This window comes from Rhinatrema bivittatum, chromosome 1 (genome assembly GCF_901001135.1).
Source record: "Rhinatrema bivittatum chromosome 1, aRhiBiv1.1, whole genome shotgun sequence".
In the NCBI taxonomy this organism is placed as follows: domain Eukaryota; kingdom Metazoa; phylum Chordata; class Amphibia; order Gymnophiona; family Rhinatrematidae; genus Rhinatrema; species Rhinatrema bivittatum.
The window spans coordinates 712,433,825-712,455,987 of NC_042615.1; the positions used below are offsets into that span (position 1 = coordinate 712,433,825).

At 46.6% G+C, this 22,163-nt stretch overlaps 1 protein-coding gene across 2 annotated transcripts in view; it reads right to left on the reverse strand.

Annotated features, from left to right (window-relative positions):
- Nucleotides 1–22,163, reverse strand: part of KIF2A (kinesin family member 2A) — a 266,717-nt gene that overhangs the window by 46,972 nt on the left and 197,582 nt on the right. For both annotated transcript variants that reach the window (XM_029576454.1, XM_029576445.1), the window contains exon 15: nt 495–605. In XM_029576454.1, coding sequence (XP_029432314.1) covers nt 495–605 — 111 coding nt within the window. The remainder of the gene's footprint in view (nt 1–494; nt 606–22,163) is intronic.

The following is a 22,163-nucleotide window of genomic DNA, read 5'->3' on the forward strand; positions in this document are numbered from 1 at the left end:
CAATGAAAACTGGAAGAGGCCATGATGGAATGAAAGAAAAGAGGACTGCAGATACGAAACGAAGGCAGTGGGCATCAATGGCGGTGGGCACCCGGATACAGCTTTCACAGGAGGAATCGACCGTGAAAGAAAATTTACCAGAAATGCCGAAAACCCTTAGTAGGATACTCTGAGAGGCACAGAGAGGGACCTGGCGATGGAATGATACCAAAAACCGTGATGAAAAAAGAAGTTTTCCTCTAGGCCAGAAACAGCCAAAGTGAGCTCAATTAAACTGCGAGGCTTACATTTCCGCAGAAGAGACACCCCGCGTGGATGTGTGATGTAGGACATGATGGGCATGCTCAATGTGCCTAGTCAAAGTTCTAGAAACTTATATATAACATATGTTTTCTGCATCAGGGCTCCATTTGATGTCACCTGTGTGTGAGGGCTACCATCCTGCTTATCCTCTGAGAAACAGGGTTATAACATTTTCAAAAATTCAAACTTACCATACAGGTCCTTGAGTTTTCTCCTATAAAGGAATCTCGTAGCACCTGAGTAAGTTTACTTGCTCTGAACGGCGTATGAGGTTTGTTTCGGCCTAAGGCTCGGATGCACTCCTGCAATGGAAAAATAAACATTCATTAAAACCAAAGTCAAAATTTTTCAACAAAAATATTAAAATCATATTGGCTGGTCACCTCAAAGTCCATATTCAGCCACTATCCAGCTAACCTGGTTGGGACATTCAGTGCATGGCCATACCATTAAATATACCCAGCTATGTAACAGTTAGCCAGATAAGTTTATCCAGTTAACTTTAGACCTGATCAATAGCAAGTCTAACTTATCTAGTTAACTTACAGGGTCATTCATCAAATTGTGTTAGGGCCTTATCGCGGTTGTTAGGGTCCTAACGCCCACAATGACACCATTACATATGCGATAAATAACGCATCACGAGATGCGTATGCAAATTTTAAAAATTTAGTTAAAAGGGTGGACTTTGGGCAAAGTTTAAGAAAATGAGGGGTGTTTAATGTCGCATGCAATACCATACAGCACACTATCGCACGATTTTCCTTAGTGTAGACAGATGGACTCAGGACCAATGGGTTACGTGCTCCCCTGCTAGCAGATGGAGATGGAATCAGGTTTCAAAGCTGACGTCACCTTAGATATACCCCTGCAGTGATCTCAGCCATTCTCTTCAAAAGCCATTGTGGACATACCACTGAAAAACTTGAATAAAATTTGGATACAACTTAATACCTTGATTAATAACGATTAAAAAACTGGTGACCGTAATTGTACTCAACCAAACATAAGCACTGAATCCCAGCAATATTAGATGCTCTGATTTGGGGATAGGGCGACGGCTTACCCGTAACCTCTTGGAATCAAGATTCACCTCATGGGCAATTCCTTGGGCAGCCACAGATGGGATGCAGAGTCCATCTGTCTACACTAAGGAAAACAAAATTATCAGGTAAGTAATTTCTCCATTTCCTAGTGTGTAGCCAGATGGACTCAGGACCAGTGGGATGTACAAAAGCTACTCCCGAACAGGGCAGGAGGCTGCCAGCGGTCCGGTTAGCACCGCCCTCGCAAAGGCTGCATCCTTTCGTGCCTGGACGTCCAGGCGATAGAACCAGGAGAAGGTGTGTAAGGAGGACCAAGTCACTGCTCGACAGATGTCAGCGAGAGACAGTAGCTTAGCTTCCACCCAGGATACTGCCTGGGCCGTAGTGGAATGAGCTTTAACCTGAAGGTCCCTATGCAGGGGGAGGCATAGGGGCTCTCCACCAGAGGCCTCTGCATGTCTGCATACCATGGGTGTCTGGGCCAATCTGGGGCCACCAGAAGGACTAATCCTCTGTGGTTTTGATCTTGCCCAGCAGAGGACACAGAGGGAAGGCATACAGTAAGTCCTCCTCGGCGTCGATCCCATGGGAGTGCTGATCTCTTCTAAGACTGAAGAATCAGGGGACCTTCACATTGTGAGATGTGGCCAGTAGATAGATAGATGGGAGGCCCCAGCAATCTACTAGGAGCTGGAAGGCTCTGGTAGACAACGCCCATTCCCCTGGATCCAAACTCTCCCTGCAGAGAGTCTGACGTCTTTTTCCACAATGTGGGAGGAAGAGATCCCTTGTAGATTTAACTCCACCCATTCCATAAGGGGGTCTATTTCCAGATAATCTTGGTGGCTTTTGGTTCCTCCCTGGTAGTTGATGTAGGCTACCGTTGTTGCGTTGTCCAACATCACGCAGACTGCCTGTCCCTGGAGCCTGTGGCTGAATTGCAGACACACTAATCTGACAGCTCGGGCTTCCAGGCAGTTTATGTTCCAGTGCGCCTCTTCCTTGGTCCATCGCCCCTGGGTTGTCAATTCCTGACAGTGAGCTTCCCACCCTCGGAGGCTCGCATCAGTCATGAGGACAGGCTTACACCCTTGCTTAAATGAACTTCCTGTAGCCACCACTGGAGCAGAGAACATACATCTATTGATAGGTGGAGGAGAATAGAGTAGTCTTTAGACAGTGGGTTCCAACGCGACAGCAGTGAGTTTTGGAGTGGCTGAATGTATGCCCTCACCCGTGGTACTACCTCCAGGGTTGGCAGCATCAGGCAGAGGACTTGGAGATAGCTCCACACCCTGGGGCGAATTGTGTTCATCAACCAATCCTTGACACATCAGGTTCCTTATTCTCGAGGGAGGGAGGAAGACTTTGTCCTGCTTGATGTCGAACCGAACTCCCAGGTACTCTAAGGACTGGGAAGGCTTCAGGCTGCTCTTGTCCATGTTCATGACCCAACTGAGTTCCTGAAGCAGGGACCTGACCCTGCTGGTCACCTGGAGGCTCTCTTCTGACGACTTCGCCCAGATCAGCCAGTCTTCTAAGTAAGGGTGCACCAGGATCCCTTCTTTCCTCAGTGCCACCACCACGACCACCATAATTTTGGAGAATATTCTGGGGCTGGTTGCCAGGCCGAAGGGCAAATCCCAGAATTGATAATAGCGGCCCAGTACCGCAAAGCGTAGGAAACACTGGTGGTCTTGATGGATTGGCATATGAAGTTAGGCATCCGAGAGGTCCAGGGAGGTTAGGAACTCTCCCGGTTGTATGACCTAAATGACTGAGCGAAGAGTTTCCATGTGGAAGTGAATTATCCACAGATGACGACTGACACTCGAGGTCCAAGATGGGGCGAAATGAACCCTCCTTCTTGGGTACGATGAAATAGCTGGAATAACGCCCATATTTTCCTGCGGTGTAGGTACCGGGGTTATAGCCCTCAAACTGAGGAGCCTTAACGTGGCTTCCACTGCCAGTTTTCTGTGCTGGGAGTGGCAAGGTGACATCATGAACATGTCCCCAGGTATTTTGCGAAATTCCAGAGAGCATCCTTCTCATATGATGCCCAGTACTCATTTGTCCGACGTGATTTCGACCCACCTCTGATAGAAAAGAGATAGTGAGTCCCCTATCTCCTCATCCCATGGATGGGTTGGCCAAACTTCATTGGGAAGTTCAAGTCGAACCTGAGCCTGAACCAATTCCTCTTTTTGGTTGTCGGCTCCGAAAGGACTGAGACCTTCGAGGGCCAAGATGTCTGAAATGACAAGTTTATGTAGGGCCGGAAGCGCTGGGAGCCCCTTGCCCAACCTCTCATGGGCAAGGGGCGCTGCAGCTCTTTTTCTTATCTTCCGGTAGCCAATGCACCCGAGATTCACCCCACTTAATGGCTAGCTTTTCCAATTCACTTCCAAATAGGAGGGATCCCTTAAAGGGCATCCTTTTGAGGTTTGCCTTAGAGGTTGCGTCCGCTAACCAATTTCGCAGTCATAGCTGTCTTCTGGCCGCCACCACTGAGGCTACTCCTCTGGCTGAGATACGCACTAGTTCAGAGCTTGCATCCGCTAGGAAGGCGATGGCGAGCTCCATCACCTCTCTGGAATGCACCCCTGAGCTATCTGCCTCTTGAGAGAGAGAGAGAAGCAGACACCAATGAGCCACCAGGGCACAAGAGGAAGTAATCTGCAGTGTCATTGCTGTCGCATCAAAGGCTTGCTTAAGGATGGATTCCAACTGGCTAGCGTGTGCATCCTTCAAGGCCGCTCCTCCCTCTACTGGGATAGTTGTTCACTTCGAGACAATGCAGACCAGGGTGTCCACTTTCGGGAAACACAGGAGTTCTTTGGCCGCCGAGTCCAGAGAGTACAAGGCCTCCAAGGCCTGACCTCCTTTAAAGCTGGCTTCCAGGGTGTCCCACTCCAGATCAATCAACTCCTGGACGGCTTCCAGCATCGGGAAATAGCAAGAGGTTTCCATACAGACACCAGGATGGGATTCTTCTTTGCTTCCAACATACGGTCCATGCCGGGAACTCCCAGAGTCTTCAGGGTCTGGGAGACCAGGGCCGGCAATTCATCTCTGTGGAAAAACCGTAGTATGATCTGGTATGGTTCCAGGCCTGGAGGGATTTCCACATCCTCCAATGAGTCTGCATTCCCTTCGTCATCTGTGGTGTCTGGGTCCCTATCAGGGATACCCTTGGTGATGTGAGGCATGTCCCGGGGCATGCTGATAGGGCTGAGAGGACATGGCCTTCCCCCAACTAGGGTTCAGACCAGGCAGGAGCAGCAGCTGACTGCGCCTGAACAAAGGCTTGAAGGCCCTCAAAGAATTCCACCCAAGAAAAGGTCACCTGGTCCATACCTAGCCCAGGAGGAACTGGGGTAGGTGCTGCTGAACTGCCCTCTCCTGAGGAGGATACAGCCCCGGGATTGCTCAGATCCTGACTGCTACCAGATAAGGTCATGGCTGACCTGTCCTCTGACTGGGAGAGGCCTGGCTTGGAGAAGTTCTGAGAGTCCAGCTCTCCCTGGGCTTCCTCATAGTGCTGAGACAGACTGCAGCCCTAATATGGCAGGCAGCACAAAGGGAGTGTTGCTTGTGCTTCTTTATTGCCGGAGCCATAGTTCACTGTAGCTTGTGCATTCAGCCAGCTAGCACTTGGCTTGAGCACGCACAAATCCGCCCCAACGCACGTAAGTATAAGAGGCTGGTTATGCGCGAATGTATGCATGTACATGTGCTCGCGTACTTATGCTCGTGTTAGGCGCACAACAGGGCTGGCCTGTAGCATTCATACCTACAGTCAATGGGGGAAAATGGCACTGCACAAGATGGTTCCACCGCAGCCTGCCACGTGGAGTGCCCACAGAGCCTGAAGCAGGGCCTAGCCCATCAGCAGGCCCTAACGGGATCGGGAACGTCATCGGTATGGCACGCTGAGCAAAGAGACTGGAGGAAAGATTTACCGAAGCCCTTCCAAGTCTCTGAATCTGAGGAGCTCTTCTTTACTTACATGGGCTCAGTGCTTACTGTGAGTAAGCAGAGACTCCAGCTGCGGGGAAAGAGGGCTTAGGCCGTCACTGCCATGCTCGGCTTCCTGCATCCGCTGCCTTTCAGCTGCTTCAGCAGCAAAGTCCACACCAGAAACAGACTACCAGACCAAGGCACACCGCTGAGGGATCTCATAAATCACCTTAGGAATTCTCAACTGGGGGAGGGACCTTTAGGTATCACCAAAGGAGAGTGGGGCTCGATCTTTCTCCAATTTAAAGGTAAATTTTCTTCTTCAAACTAGTACTACAATCCCGCTAAACACCAGTGCTGGTGTGGGGATAGCATGTCCACATCTGCTAGGAGATGGAGAGATACTGAATGGCTGAGGTCACTGCAGGGGTATATCTAAGGTAACGTCAGCTTTGAAACCTGACTCCATCTCCATCTGCTAGCAGGGGAGCACCTAACCCATTGGTCCTGAGTCCATTTGGCTACGTGCTAGCAAAGATGAGATTTGTTCGTATCTCTGATTGTGCATGTACCTCTTACAGTGGTATAAATAGTTTACTTATATGAGAGTCTTATAAAAAGTCTCTCTCACCAGCAGCCCAAAAAGTGGGAAAAGCAGCTAAGTTAGGTACATAAGTAGCTACACCTGGAATGCCCCCTTTAGCTGGATAAAATGTCATCTAGCTTAGAGAAAGCCGCTGAACGTAGCTGAATATTCAAATGATACCACTTAGCCACATAAGACCAAAGTTATTTGGCTAAGTGACATTGAATATCAACTTATTCCTATCCAAAATGCTTCCAGATATGGATTTTCAAAGATGTCCAGATTTTCAGCAATATGCAGCACTATACTGATGACAATTATCGAATGAGTTGTTGAATGACAGATCTAAAAAAAAAAAACCCACCAAAAAACAAACAAAAAAACTGTGGCATAAACACAATGGTGATACCAGTCTTTAGATGACATAAAACTAAATTTTTACCAAAAAATGAATATTAGCTTCAAAATGTGTTAAAAGAAGTACAAGCATGTATTTGCATTAAAATGAATTTTGCTTAAAGATTGGTTGATTAGAACCAGATTAACTTTAAAACCTAACCTGGTTCAGCATTTATACACATAAGTGGACATGCAGAGATTAATACTAGTATTTTATCAACTATGCAGAGGGAACTGCACAGTTCATAAAATACTGCGTGGCTATGCTCCAAATGTATGAGCGTACATTTCTGTACACCCAAATATTTCCAGTCCAAGGACATACATATTCACTCTATTTTATATACATACACGCATATATTTTATGTGCGGATTGGAGAAGTAGCCTAGTGGTTAGAGCAGTGGATGCAAACCAGGGTTGAAATCCCACTACTATGCCCTGTGGCCTTGGCTACCCCTCTTCACCCTCCATTGTCTCAGGTATAAACTTAGATTGTAAGCCCTCTGGGGACAGGGGAATACCTATAGTACCTGAAATAGAATCCACTTTGAAATGCCTGAAAAAGTGTAATATAAATCAAATAAATAGGTTCATATAAAAATATAACAAGTATGCATAATAAACACCCAATTTATATGCAAAAGCAGGTATTATATGAAGTATTTGCATATACCATTTTGAAAATATTTACTTGCAAGGGTACCCGAGATCACCAGTTCACTGATATCTCCACCACTTCACCCAGTCCATCTTCAGTTCACCTAGACCCTCTTCCACTTCACCCTGAACCCCTATCAGCTCAAGCAGACCTCTCACCCAAAAACTGCAGACAACAGACAAGTCTAATTTCATTTGCAAAAGTCAATTAGCAGGTATAAAAATGTATGAATAAGTTTGGTAATATAAATGCCATATACCTCATACAATAGCAACTACTGCAGCCTGGAACACCCCAGCCAATCCTTTTTTCCACTGGTAAAACGTATGTGCAAAATGGAAAATACGCACATTCTCTTGCCATTTATAAAATAGCATATACATGAGGTCATGCTACTTGCACGTTTATTTGCTATTTTTTGAAAATTTAGTCCTAAGTATTTAGTTTATGGGGAATGTATTCAAAATCCAGAGATGTTAAAACTAGCCGATTTAAAGTACCTATTATAACCGTACAATAAGTGTTAGAAAAACAAGTTTTGCATTAAACAAAAGCCAGTTACTGTTCTAAGCACTACCAAAATTTTAGTTAAGATTTTTTTTATTAGATGTATACATAAAAAATACAAGGCACACTTGGGACCCGATAGACCACGATATCACAATGCGGTAACTGGTTGCACCCCAATTTTGGCATCATGTTTTTCGTGAACAAGCTTTGTGTTGCAATTCAATCAAATTCATTTGATTTTAGACATAAGAACATAAGAAATTGCCATACTGGGTCCATCAAACCCAGCATCCTCTTTCCAACAGTGGCCAGTCCAGGCTACAAGTATCTGGCAAGTATCCAAACACTAAGTAGATTCCATGCAGCTGATGCCAGTAATAGCAGCAGCTATTCCCTTAAGACTTTCACTTTTCAGCCCTGAATGTCAATGGTTTTCACATGTAGTAATCTAGGTCCTATATAAACCTGTTCCTATAAAGCAAAATTGCTTACCTTGTAATAGGTGTTATCCCAGGACAGCAGGATGTAGTCCTCACATATGGGTGACATCACTGACGGAGCCCTAGTGCGGGAAAACTTTGTCAAAGTTTCTAGAAACTTTTGACTGGCCCTGTGAGGCCACTGAGCATGCCATGATATTCTCTGCCACAGGTGTCTCTCTTTAGTCTCGTATGTAGCAATAAGCTTTAGCAAAAATAAAATAATAAAAGGTATGAGACCCAACTCCGCGGGGTGGCGGGTGGGTTTCGTGAGGACTACATCCTGCTGTCCTGGGATAACACCTATTACAAGGTAAGCAATTTTGCTTTATCCCAGGACAAGCAGGATGCTAGTCCTCACATATGAGTGATTAGCAAGCTAGAGGCTGAGTCATTTTGTAGTGAAGCAAAAGTGAAGTATTGTTGTTGAAAATGAGGCAGCCGAAGATCACAGCAGATTGGATGTAGAAGGAGTTGGGATTAAACTGGAAACAAGTTCTTTAAGACAGATTGTCTATATGCTGAATCTTATCATCCTTGTTTGTCCAAACAGTAATGAGCTGCAAAGGTGTGAAGAGAACTCCATGTTGCTGCTTTACATATGTCAAGAATTGGCACTGAAAGATGGTGTGCTACAGAGGTTGACATTACTCTTACTGAATGCGCCTTTACTCACCCTTGGAGAGGAAGGCCTGCTTTTTCATAGCAAAACTGTATGCAATCTGCTAGCCAATTGGATATAGTATGTTTACCCACTGCTTTTCCTGGTTTGTTTGGATCATAAGATACAAAAAGTTGAGTGGATTTCCTGTGGACTGCAGTGCGGTTTATATAAAATGCTAGTGTACGCTTATAGTCCAAGGTATGTAAGGCTGTTTCTCCTGGATGGGAATGAGGCCTTGGAAAGAATGTGGGTAAAACTATGGATTGGTTCAAGTGGAATTCCATTACTATTTTGGGAAGGAATTTTGGATATGTACGGAGAACCACTCTGTCATGTAGGAACTTTGTATAGGGTGAGTATGTAACAAGTGCTTGTAACTCACTAACCCTTCTAGCTGATGTAATGGCTATGAGGAAGATAGTCTTCCATGTGAGAAATTTAAGATCACATGAATCTATGGGTTCAAAAGGGGAACGCGTGAGCCTTGTTAAGACCAGATTCAGGTCCCATTCTATGACTGGTGGCCGAATTGGTGGTTTTAGATGAGTTAAACCTCTCAAACCTACTGACAAGACGTTGTGTGGAAATAGGTAGGCTGAGATTGCACTTAAATGTACTCTTACAGATGAAGTCTGAAGACCAGATTCTGAAAGATGGTATAAGTAATCTAGTAGAGAAGCAGTGGGGCAAGCAAAAAGATCAAATTTTTTCTGCCTACACCACAAAGTACACCGTTTCCATTTCAAAGAATAGTTCTTACGTGTGGAAGGTTTACTTGAAGCTAGAAGCACTTGAGATACATTGGTTGAAAGATTGAGTGGCTGTAAGATCAAGCTTTCAACATCCATGCTGTCAGGGATAGGGATTGAAGGTTGGGATGGCGCAACCGACGCTGATCCTGAGTTATGAGAGTAGGAGCTACTCCCAGGCGAATGGGATCCTTCACTGAGAGGTCTAGAAGTGAGGGAAAACCATACTTGTCGAGGACAATATGGGGCTATGAGTATCATGGACCCCTTGTCCTGTTGTAGCTTCACTAGAGTTTTGGTTATGAGCAGTATTCGAGGATACGCGTATAGAAGGCCTGAGTTGCAAGGACGAGCAAAGGCGTCCTTGGCTGGCTGGTTCTTCTGTTTGTGAAAAGAACAGAATATGTCCACTTTGTGATTCAGATGTGACGCAAAGAGGTCTATTGTCGGTTGACCCCAACGTTGAAAGATCGTGGTTGGAATTGACGACTGAGTCGATCCGCTAGTACATTTTGAATGCCTGCCAGATAAGTGGCCCGGAGAAACATTGAGTGTTTTAGGGCACTGGCCCAAATCTGTGCAGCTTCTTGACAAAGGAGATACAAGCCCGTACCTCCCTGTTTCTTGATGTACCACATGGCTACTGTGTTGTCCATTTGGATTAGAACAGTCTTGTGTTAAAGGCAGTCCTTGAATGCATGTAGCGCATAATGTATAGCTCAAAGCTCCAGGAAATTTATTTGAAATGTTGCTTCGAGGTTTGTCCAAGTCCCCTGTGTTTGGAGATTGTCTATGTAAGCTCCCCAACCCAAGGTGGATGCATCTGTAGTTAAAGTTATCTGTGGGACTGGTTGCTGAAAAGGTAGGCCTTTGCGCAAGTTGTCCATGTTTGTCCACCAAAGTAGAGATGATCTTAGTTGGTGGGTCACTTGAATTGGATAATGTAATGGTTGAATGGCCTGGATCCATTGTGATCTTAAAGTCCATTGGGTAACTCTCATGGCGAGCCGTGCCATAGGAGTGACATGAACTGTGGAGGCCATGTGGCCAAGTAAAGTTAGAAACTGATGAGCTGTCGTTTGGATCTTGCTAGTAGAGTAAGTGTCTTTGCCCGATCTACGGGTAGAATGGCCTTTGCTAGACTGGTGCTCAATTCTGCTCCTATGAATTGAAGGAGGTGAGTTGGAGTGAGATGGGATTTTTGATAATTGATAAGAAAACCCATGGAGTGAAGTAGAGTAATTGTTCGAGTCAGAGAAATGAGAGCTCCTTGCTGAGATTGACTCCTGATGAGCCAGTCATCCAGATATGGAAAAACATGGACACTTTCCTTGTGCAAGTGTCCTGCTATTACTGCTAGACATTTGGTGAAGACTCTGGGAGCAGATGCCAGTCCGAATGGCAGAACTCTGTATTGGAAGTGGTGATGGCCCACCATGAAGCGCAGATACTTGCGATGAGGAGGGAATATGGGAATGTGAGCATAAGCGTCTTGAAGATCCAGAGAACAAAGCCAATCTCCTGTTTGAAGTAGTGGAAGCATGGTGCCTAGAGAAACCATCCTGAATTTTTCTTTTTTTAGAAATATGTTGAGATTTCTGAGGTCTAGGATGGGACGTAGGCCTCCGGTTTTCTCTGGAATGAGGAAATACCGGGAGTAGAATCCTCTGCCCTGCTGAGTTCGGGGCACTGGCTGTACAGCCCTGGCTCTCAGAAGGATGGATAATTCTGCTTGTAATTGAATTAGTTGAGAATTTTGTTGTGGGAAGAAACTTGGTGGAGATTCTGGAGGAATTGAGAGGAAATTTAGTTTGTAACCTCGAGAGACGATGGAGAGTACCATTGGTCTGATGTTATGTTTAGCCAATGTGTGTGAAAATAGGATACTCTTCCTCCCACTAGCAGGTCTGGTCGAGGATTTAGGGGATGGACTTGTTCTCTGGCCTGTATTTTAAAAGCCCGCCGCTGGGCCTGTCTGTGCAGGAGGTTGCGGGCGGGTAAGGCCTAGGCTGTCTGGCCTGGAACCGTTGTTGTGGTCTAGTTGACCTACCCCTAGAAGTTTGGGGGTAGTATCTTCTTGGCCTATAGTAAGAACGCCTAATTTCTCTTCGAGATAGGCGACGAGAAGGTTGTGTAGAGGGATCTTGTGGTATTTGAGATAGTTGACGTAAAGTCTCTGTATGGTCTTTAAGCTGTTGTACTGCTTCTTGGACCTTTTCTCCAAACAAATTGTCTCCGAGACATGGTAGGTCCACAAGTTTTTCCTGGACCTCAGGCCTGAGGTCAGAGGCCTTAAGCCATGCCCATCTACGAGCAGTGATTCCAGCTGCTGCTGCTCTGGAAGCCTTCTCAAAGTTTTCATAGACCGCCCTCACCTCATGCTTTCCGGCTTCTGGGCCTTTGTTGACTATGGCCTGTGCTGGTTCCTGAAATTGCGTAGGCAAAGAAGTAATAATTTCTTCCATTTGCTTCCATAGGTTCCTCTGATATTGTGTTATATACAATTGGTAAGCAGAGATTTTTGTGTTCAAGATGGCACTTTGATACACTTTTCTCCCTAATGAATCGAGAAACCTATGGTCTTTACCAGGTGGAGTTGATGAGTGTGGGCGGGTACGTTTAGACTTTTTCTGTGCAGATTCTACTACCACAGATTGGTGTGGTAGTTGTTGTTTCTGATATCCTGGAGCTGTCTGCACTAAATATGTTGTGTCCACACGCTTATTTATTGCGGGGACAGAAGATGGAAGCTCCCAGATGCGGCGTTGAAGATTTAAGAGAACCTCATGGATTGGAATAGCCAACACTTGTTTAGGCGGGTCTACAAACAGTAGAACTTCTAGAGTTTGTCGCCTAGTATCCTGTTAGCTTGAAGGGAATGGAGTCTGCCATGTCTTGTATGAATGTTTAGAAAGATAAATCTTCTGGAGGTGATTTTTTTCTCTGGTCTGGAGGTGAAGGTTCAGACATGAATCCCTCAGAAGACGTAACAGACTGCTGGTCATCCCAAGAGTCGTCTGGGTCATCCTCTATAAGGAGACCGTGGGGAAGATCTGGGAGGGTAAAGAAGGCCCTGGTTGTGGATCATCGGAAGAAAACAAATGTGAAGTGTCCTGAGCCTTTGTTGTTGGCAGGTTGTCGATGACATTTTGATATCTTTGTAAAAGACGTCGATAGAATGCGAGATCCTGAGGTTCAGGAGGTTCAGATGATGGTTGCCTCGATGGTATAGTAGTTGTCATCGATGTAGTCGTCGGTAGAAGTGTTCGTGTCGAAGACTTCAACGTTGTTGGGATCAAGATCGGCATCGAAGAGCCCGATGGTATCTGGGCGAAGATGGACGTCGATGACGTGATGAGTCTCGGTGCCGTAGTGATTGACTCCCTGGTTGTCCTCGGTGCCAACAAGGACACTGGCATTGGTGGGCTCACCGGCATCGGTAATACAACCGGCATTGATGCTGGTGGCATCGGCATCATCGCCGGAGGTGTTTGATCCTTTAAAAGCCTGAATGACCACTTGTCTGATGAAATCAGACAATCCCGGCTGTACAACTGATGGAACCAGAGCAGTTGTAAGCGGTGGCGAAGGCTGCGATGATGCATTCTGTGCAGAGGTCTGCGGAGGATCTGGCATCGATGGAGGCATAGGCCCAGGCGTTGAGGGGACCGATGTTTCCTGGGTCCGTAGCTGCTTTGCTGTCGATTCCTCCTGGGACGTCGATGCCGATGCTTTAATTTAAGTTGGTCGGTCGACTTCGTCGATCCTGTAGACGATGGCGAGGATGGATGATCACCCGATCCGTCCGGACGAGATTTCTTAAGTAATGCTCGCTTAGTCACTCCGGCCAGAGATGACCTCGATGATTTTGAAGGGGAAGGAATCAGTTGCAGTTGGAACAAATGTTCCATTTTTTCCTGCCTAGCCTTTCGCCGTCATCTCAGCGCATTTAGGACAAGTATTCACGTCGTGCTTTTCATCGAGATGGAGGACACATTCAAGATGTGGGTCGGTAATCGACATGGTTCTATTACATATGGGGCATTTTTTGAAGCCCGTAGCCATTGTTTGTTATCGATGGCAGTCTAAAAAGAATGGGAACTCGTGAGAAAAATTTTTTCCAAAGATGAGAAATCGAGACCGAGGTACTCACCAGCCGGTGAAAGGAAACCCCGAGAGACTTCTATGAGAGAGAATATTGAAAAAACTGTGACTTTTCAGTCAGAGAATGTTGTGAAAAACTCGCAACGGCTCCTGTCCCGCGATGCCTGTAGCAGCGAGGAAAAACGAAGACTGAAGAGAGACACCTGTGGCAAAGAATATCATGGCATGCTGGGCATGCTCAGTGGCCTCACAGGGCCAGTCAAAAGTTTCTAGAAACTTTGACAGAAAGTTTTCCTGCACTAGGGCTCCGTCAGTGACGTCACCCATATGTGAGGACTAGCATCCTGCTTGTCCTGGGATAAAAGCATGCGCAAACCCAATTGCACACCTTAGATCCTGTCTGAAGACTGAATTTTAAAGTGATTTCATCAACTACATCAGCTGAAATTAATGGAAAGTTCTCAGAAAAAGAAAGGAAAAGCATGATCAGTACATGAAAAGCTGGTTGCCCTGGACTTACTCAAAACTGGAAAAAGGCAGGCAGACATTTGTCGACAGATGGAGATTGGTGAATCCATTTTAAGAGGCTGCATGAAAGAAGAAGCATCGCTGCAACAAGTGATTTTGATGCAGCTGAAGGTCTTCAGCAAAAACATTTAAAAACCGCATTTGATAGCCCACTAGATAAAGCTGTATTCACGAGGTTTACCCAAGAATGTGTGGAAGGAACACCTGTCTCTGGTGAAATCATCAGGGGGCAGGCTGAAAAATGAAAGACATTTAAAAAATGAACCTGAAATTTTCATGGATGATGGAAAAGAATTCAAAGCAAGTAAGTGCTGGCTTTCTAGATGGAAGAAACATCATAGAGTTTGCAAGTTTGCAGTTTCAGGTGAAATTTGATCCAGCAAAATTAAAAAGTATTATAGACGGCGGCTATAGCCCTGAACAAACATGAGAGATGATGAGACAGAACTTTGCGTACTATAGCTAATGTATTTGACCTGGCACAAAGGGCATGGGGGACCATCTCGTTCTCAACCATCAAAAAAAAGCTGGGAGCAAGGATTGTATGGGGCCTTAGAGTCTAATCCAAAAAAAGATGTCCTAGAAGAAACAGCTTCAGATAAGGAGCAGAAAGTTTGAAGAATCTGTCGAGAAGATGTAGAAAGGCAGACATGTATGAGGAGTTACTTGCATTCTCCAAGGCCCATGAATTTGAAGAATGGATACATATTGATGATGAATGGCCAACATATGAATGTTTCTCCAATGGAGCTATCACATTAAATGCCTTAAACCAATAGTCCAAGGCTGACACAGCGTCAGGTGTGATGAAAATGATGAAGCTCCCCTTCTCCTAAAGTGACAGAGGCACTAGCAGATAAGGAAACCGTTCTTAACTGGTTAGAAACACAGTCTGCAGACAGAATACACATTCTGCATTTCAAATCTAACACACAAATCACAAGGAAGAAAAAGTGAGAGGCAGGAAACCAAATGACTTTAGAAAACTTTTTGAAGAAAACTAATAATCAATGTGCCTCATATGAAGTGCCCATGTAAAACAGCAATTTATTTTTTCATGTGTGATCTTTTGTTCATTTTTTTTTGGCTATGATAAATTCATGGTTTTGTTTCAATACAAGTAAAGCAAATGTTGCTTACCTGATATAACAGGTGTTCTCACAGGACAGCAGGATGTAAGTCCTCACAAATGGGTGACATCGAGGATGGAGCCCAACCACGGAAAACTTCTGTCAAAGTTTCAGGAACTTTGACTGGCCCCTACTGGGCATGCCCAGCATGGCACTAACCCTGCAGCCAGCAGGGGTCTCCCTTCAGTCTTGTTTTCAAAGCTACAGGCAGTGCCGAAAAATAAAATAAAAACGAACCCAACACCGCGGGGTGGCGGGCGGGTTTCGTGAGGACTAACATCCTGCTGTCCTGTGAGAACACCTGTTACATCAGGTAAGCAACATTTGCTTTCTCACAGGACAAGCAGGATGGTTGTCCTCACAAATGGGTGAGTACCGAGCTGAGGATGTCCTGACTTGCACCAAATGTACCCAACGGCGTGCAACAGGCACAACAACTGGGGGAGGAATTTGGTAAGGACATCCGCACCCTACCGGGAGGTGGAAGGGTGTTGGTACATCAAGTTGGAAAAAGGTTACGCAAGACAGATTGGCCGAAGATGGAATCTTGTCTTCCAGCTTTATCCAAACAATAGTGGGCTGCAAAGGTATGGAGGGAACTCCAGGTTGAAGCTTTGCAGATGTCAGGAAGCGGCACCGATCGAAGGTGTGCTACTGAAGTCGCCATGGCCCTCACAGAGTGTGCCTTGACACGGTCTTGAAAAGGAATGCCAGCTTGCTGATAGCAGAAGGAAATGCAGTCCGCCAACCAGGAGGAAAGAGCCTGCTTACCCACAGGTTGTCCTAACTTGTTAGGATGGAAAGAGACGAATAATTGAGTGCTCTTCCTGTGAGAAACTGTACGGTCTAGATAAAAAGCTAGAGCTCGTTTACAGTCTAGGGCAGTGGTTCTCAACCCTGTCCTGGGGACCCCCCCAGCCAGTCGGGTTTTCAGGCTATCCACAATGAATATGCATGAGAGGAAATTTGCATGTTATGGAGGCAGTGTATGCAAATTTCCTCTCATGCATATTCATTGTGGATAGCCTGAAAACCCGACTGGATGGGGGGGTCCCCAGGACAGGGTTGAGAACCACTGGTCTAGGGTATGCAGAGTCTGTTCCCCGGAGTTGGAGTGGGGCCTGGGAAAGAAGATAGGTAGTATGATGGATTGATTGATATGAAACTCCGAAACTACCTTAGGTAAAAATTTAGGGTGAGTGCGGAGTACCGCCCGGTCCTGCAGGACTTTAGTGTAAGGCGGATAGGTAACTAGGGCCTGTAATTCACTAACCCTGCGAGCTGAAGTGATAGCCAAAAGGAATAACACTTTCCATGTGAGATACTTTAGGTCACAGGAGTGCAGAGGTTCGAAAGGTGGTTTCATAAGGCGACCAAGAACCAGATTAAGGTCCCAAGATGGGGCCGGAGGACGTAAAGGTGGCTTCAAATGGAGCAAGCCTTTAAGAAAGCGTGTTACCAGGGGTTGTACTGAGATAGGGACACCCCCGATACCTTTATGGAAGGCGGCTACCGCACTGACATGCATTCTAATGGAAGAGGTTTTTAGACCTGATTCTGATAGATGCCATAAATAGTCCAAGAATTTAGAGATTGGACAGGAAAGGGGATCAAGGGACTGAGAAGTGCACCATGATGTGTACAGTTTCCATTTGTATGAGTAAGATTTTCTTGTGGAAGGCTTTCGTGAAGCGATCAGGACACGAGAAACTGAATCCGAAAGGTTAAATGGTTGAAGGACTAACCTTTCAACATCCATGCCGTCAGTGACAAGGCTTGGAGGTTGGGATGGAGGAGGCATCCGTCGTTTTGAGTGAGCAGATGCGGATCCGTTCCCAGAGGAATGTATCTGCGGATGGAGAGATCCTGTAGTATGGGAAACCACACTTGGCGTGGCCAGTGCGGTGGTATCAGGATCATAGTTCCCCTGTCCTGACGCAGCTTCACAAGAGTCTTCGACAGAAGAGGAAGTGGAGGGAATGCATAGAGCAGACCGGTTGTCCACGTGAGGGAGAACGCATCCCTCGGCCGAGAGTGCTGGCTCCGAATGAGAGAGCAGTAATTGTCCACTTTGTGGTTCTGAGGGGACGCAAAGAGGTCTATATGGGGATAACCCCACTTGTGAAATAGAGAGGTCGCTACCAAGGGATTGAGTGACCACTCGTGTGGTTGGAAGACACGGCTCAGCTGGTCTGCCAATACATTGTCCACTCCCGGGAGGTAGGTGGCTCTGAGGTACATGGAGCGGGAGAGGGCTTCCGCCCAAATCTGCGCAGCTTCCTGACACAGAAGGAAGGAGCCTGTGCCCCCCTGCTTGTTTATGTACCACATGGCCACCTGGTTGTCTGTTTGAATTAAGATTGCGTGGTTCGATAGGCAATCTTGAAAGGTCCTGAGAGCATAGCGGATTGCTCGCAGCTCCAGGAAATTTATCTGGTGTTTGGCTTCCTCTAGTGACCAGTATCCTTGAGTTTGCAGATTGTGTAGATGGGCTCCCCACCCGATGTTGGAAGCGTCGGTGGTGAGGATTATCTGGGGATCTGGTGGAAGAAAGGACAAGCCCTGTAGGAGGTTGCATTGATTTGTCCACCAGGCAAGAGACAGACGGAGTGCGTCTGTGATTGAAACAATGGAGGACAGAGGCTGAAGAGCTTGAGTCCATTGCAGTCTTAGAGTCCATTGTGTGACTCTCATGGCCAGACGGGCCATGGGAGTTACTTGAACTGAGGAGGCCATATGTCCTAGTAGAATGAGGAATTGGCGAGCCGTGGCTGTGTTTTGAGACTGCAGCTGGCGAGCGAGAGACACCAGAGTCTTGGCCCGTTGATGAGGGAGGAAGGCTTTTGTTTGTAAGGTGTCCAAGTCTGCCCCAATGAAAGATAAGGTCTGAGATGGGACCAAGTAGGATTTCTCGTAATTGACAAGAAATCCTAGAGAGAACAGAGTATGAATTGTTAAGGTCAGGGAGGACCGAGCTATTTGCTGGGTTGGGGCCTTGATTAACCAATCGTCCAGGTAGGGGTAGACATGGACACCTTCCTTCCTGAGGAATGCTGCTACCACCACAAGGCATTTGGTAAAGACTCGTGGTGCGGATGCCAGGCCGAAAGGTAGCACTCGGTATTGGTAGTGGTTTCGGCCTACTAGAAAACACAGGTATTTGTGATGAGATTGCATGATCGCAATGTGGGTATATGCGTCTTTCAGGTCTAGAGAGCATAGCCAATCCCCTCTTTGCAGCAGAGGGAGAAGCGAGCCCAGAGTTACCATCTTGAACTTCTCCTTGTGAAGGTACTTGTTGAGGGCCCGTAGGTCCAGGATTGGACGAAGTCCCCCTGACTTTTTTGGGATCAGGAAGTACCTGGAGTAGAACCCTAGTCCTTGTTGTAAGGGAGGAACGGGTTCTATAGCGTTTGACTGTAGGAGAAGAGAAACTTCATGCTCTAAAAGAACAGAGTGATCGGCGAGTCTCCACGCCTGCAAAGGTGGGGAGTCGGCAGGAAGGGATAGGAAGTTGAGGTGGTAACCCTGTGCAATGATTGCTATCACCCATTGATCTGTGGTGATTTGATGCCACTTTTCTAGGAAGTGGCACAGCCGTCCTCCTACCGGTACAGCTGGAAGAGGGGTTTGGCAACTGCTCTCTAAGTGAAAGTCAAAAACCCGCCGCAGGGCCCGGTAGTGGAGTTGCTTCAGGCTTTTGTTTACGAGTCTGGCGAGGCTGAGCCTTATGGTAAGACCGTGCAGGCCTAGGCTTGGTTGATGGGGGATAATACTTTCGTGGCCTAAAGAAAGACTTTTTGGAGTCCTTTCTAAAGGGTTGTTTAGAAGGCAAGTCAGGAGGAATGGATGAGAGCTGTTTAAGTGTCTCATGATGATCCTTCAGTTCTGCAACAATTTGCTGAATTTGCTCACCAAATAAATTATCCCCTAGACAGGGTAAATCAGAGAGCCTGTCCTGAACTTCTGGACGAAGGTCAGATGATTTAAGCCAAGCCCAACGTCTGGCAGAGATGGCCGTGGCAGAAATTCTAGTGGAAGCATCAAAGATGTCATAGGCTGTTCGTATTTCATGCTTCCCAGCTTCAAACCCTTTATTTAGAAGGGATTGAAGCTGTGGCTGGAACTGTTCAGGCAAGGCATCAGTGTATTCCTGCATCTGTTTCAGGATGACCCTATTATATTGAGTCATATAAAGTTGATAAGAAGCTATTCTGGAAATCAGCATAGCTCCATGATATATCTTCCTACCTATACTATCTAGGAATTTATTTTCCTTAGTAGGAGGTATGGAAGAGTGTGGCTTTAGTCGCTTAGCTTTCTTTTGAGCTGATTCTACGACTACGGAATGATGGTCTAACTGAGGTTTTTGAAAACCAGGTGCTGACTGTACAAGATATGTAGAGTCAGCTTTTTTGTTGACCGGGGAAACAGATGCGGGAGATTCCCAATTCTTTTTAAGAAGGTCTAGAAAAACCTGATGAATGGGAATAGAAGTGATGACTTTCGGGGCATCCAAAAATTGGAGCAATTCCATCATCTGGTGCCTGTCATCTTGTTCAGATTGAAGTTGGAATGGGACCAACTCTGACATTTCCTTCACAAAATTTATGAAAGAGAGGTCCTCAGGGGGAGAACGCTTTCTACTTTCTGCAGGAGAGGGTGGTGAAGGCAAATCATCGGTGTCAGTAGAGGTATCATCACCCCAAGTATCATAGGGATCTGGATGATGACCTGCAGGACCTCGAGGGGGCTGAACACCTGAAGGCCCAGGTTGAGGTTCCGAAATATTGGTTGGAATCACCAGGGGCATCGAGAAAAACCTCGATGGAATCGGTGCCGGTGTAGGCATTGAGGGAACCAGTGTCGGTCTCGATGGGATCGGTGTCGGCATCGGAAACCTCGGTGGAGCAGAGGTACGTATCGCCCCTGAAGAAGAAATCGGTGGCGAGGGACGACCTGGCATCGATTGAACAATTCCCGAAGGGGGAATTCGATACGGTGTTTCTCCACTTGATGATAAACCTGTTGGTGACAGCGGTCTTACCGGTGTCGATGACGCAGGTATCACCGGTGGAAGGGCTGTCATGAGCGCCTCCATCCGGTGTAGCAGCGGTGCCAGTGCTGCTGCAATCGGCTCGGTGACCGGTTCCACTCTCGGTGCCGGAGTTGGTGCCGGAGGAGTCTGGAACCGTAGCATCGCCTTGTCGATGGCCTCCTGGACCAGCCGGTCCAGTTCTGCCCGGAGACCAGGGGTAACAAGACCCGGCTCAACGGGAGAGGGAGGCTGAGGCTGAGCCGGAGGGACCACCGTCACCGGTGGGGTCGCGGCTCCCAAACCCCGAGGGGGTGAGGGTTGCCTCGGTGCCTGCGAAACAGTAGTGGACGGTGCCACTTCTGATCGAGACTTTTTTGGCGGTGGCTCGGTCGGTACTGAGGTCGATGACGTCGATTCCTCGACAGGCCGAGACTTATGACGTCGATGGCGATGTTTTTCTTTCCGATCCCCTCGATCATCAGGGGAAGGAACGGGAGTCGATGGCCGCGAAGTCGTCGATGGCGGCCGGTCACCGAAGGGTTGTCGATGATGAGACCTCGACGGTGCCGGTTCCGATGACGTCGATGCAATCGATGGCGTTGGGGTACGAGCTTGGAAGAGGAGCCCCATCTTCTCCATTCTGGCTTTGCGACCCTTTGGTGTCATTAGGGCACATTTGGTGCAAGTCAGAACATCATGCTCACTCCCTAAACACAAAACACAGACTCTATGAGGGTCTGTAATTGACATAGTTCGGGTACAGTCCGGACACAGACGGAACCCCGACGCCATGGCGAAAGGCCAAAATTTAGCCGCGGGACTGTCGAATGCCAACGGGCCTCAAGGGCCAAACTCGACGGAAGTCGACCAAACGACGGCAAAAACTTACCGAAGTTCCGCGGACCGAAAAATTTGTCGAAGGGAGACCCCTGAGGGGCAAATTTTTCTTTAGAATTAATATTCCAAATTCCTGTCAGGAACGTGGTTAAGAGCTCTTCTACCGCGTGGCTACTGCTGCGCGGAAAAAAGAAGACTGAAGGGAGACCCCTGCTGGCTGCAGGGTTAGTGCCGTGCTGGGCATGCCCAGTAGGGGCCAGTCAAAGTTCCTGAAACTTTGACAGAAGTTTTCCGTGGTTGGGCTCCATCCTCGATGTCACCCATTTGTGAAGACAACCATCCTGCTTGTCCTGTGAGAATACAGTATACACTAATATGAATAATTAAATTTTATATTTATATATGAAGTCTACAACAGGATTCATGGCTATCATAATAATTAATAAACCTGTTGAGTAATCAGCTGCTAGTATGACTTGGCCTACACAATTAAGCTCTGGAATTCATTGCCAGATAATGTGGTTGAGGCAGTTAGCATAGCTGGGTTTAAAAAAGGTTTGCACAAATTCCTGGAAAAGTCAAACTATTATTAACCAGGTAGACTTAAGAAATAGCTACTACCTATTAGTGTACGATAGCAGTTTGGGATCTTGCCAGGAACTTGTGACCTGGAATAGCTACTGTTAGAAACAGGATACTGGGCTTAATGGACCATCAGTCTGAACCAGTATGGCAAGTTCTTATATTCTTATGTAAATTTCCATCATTATTAAACAATTAACAAATGTTTAACCCATAAACCCCTCAACACTCTGGCTTTTTATATTATTGGTCCAGCTATGTGGAATGGCCTGCCCAGCGAACTGCATCTAATGTCGCATGTTAAGCTTTTCCACAAACAGTTAAAGGCATTACTATTTCAAGAAGCCTTCCCTAGAAATGGAGTAATCCCTTGCAGCTGTAAGCATATATTTTAATAATTAATGTATGTTTTTATGTTATCCACTTAACACAATTGGAGTGGCATAGTAGCCTAATGATCAGGGTTGCAGGCTGAAAACCAGGAAAGCCAATGTTCAAATCCCATTGCCGCTCCTTGTGATCTTAGGAACGTCAATTTAGCCTTCACTGCCTCACATACAAACTTAAAGCTAGATGCACTGAGTGG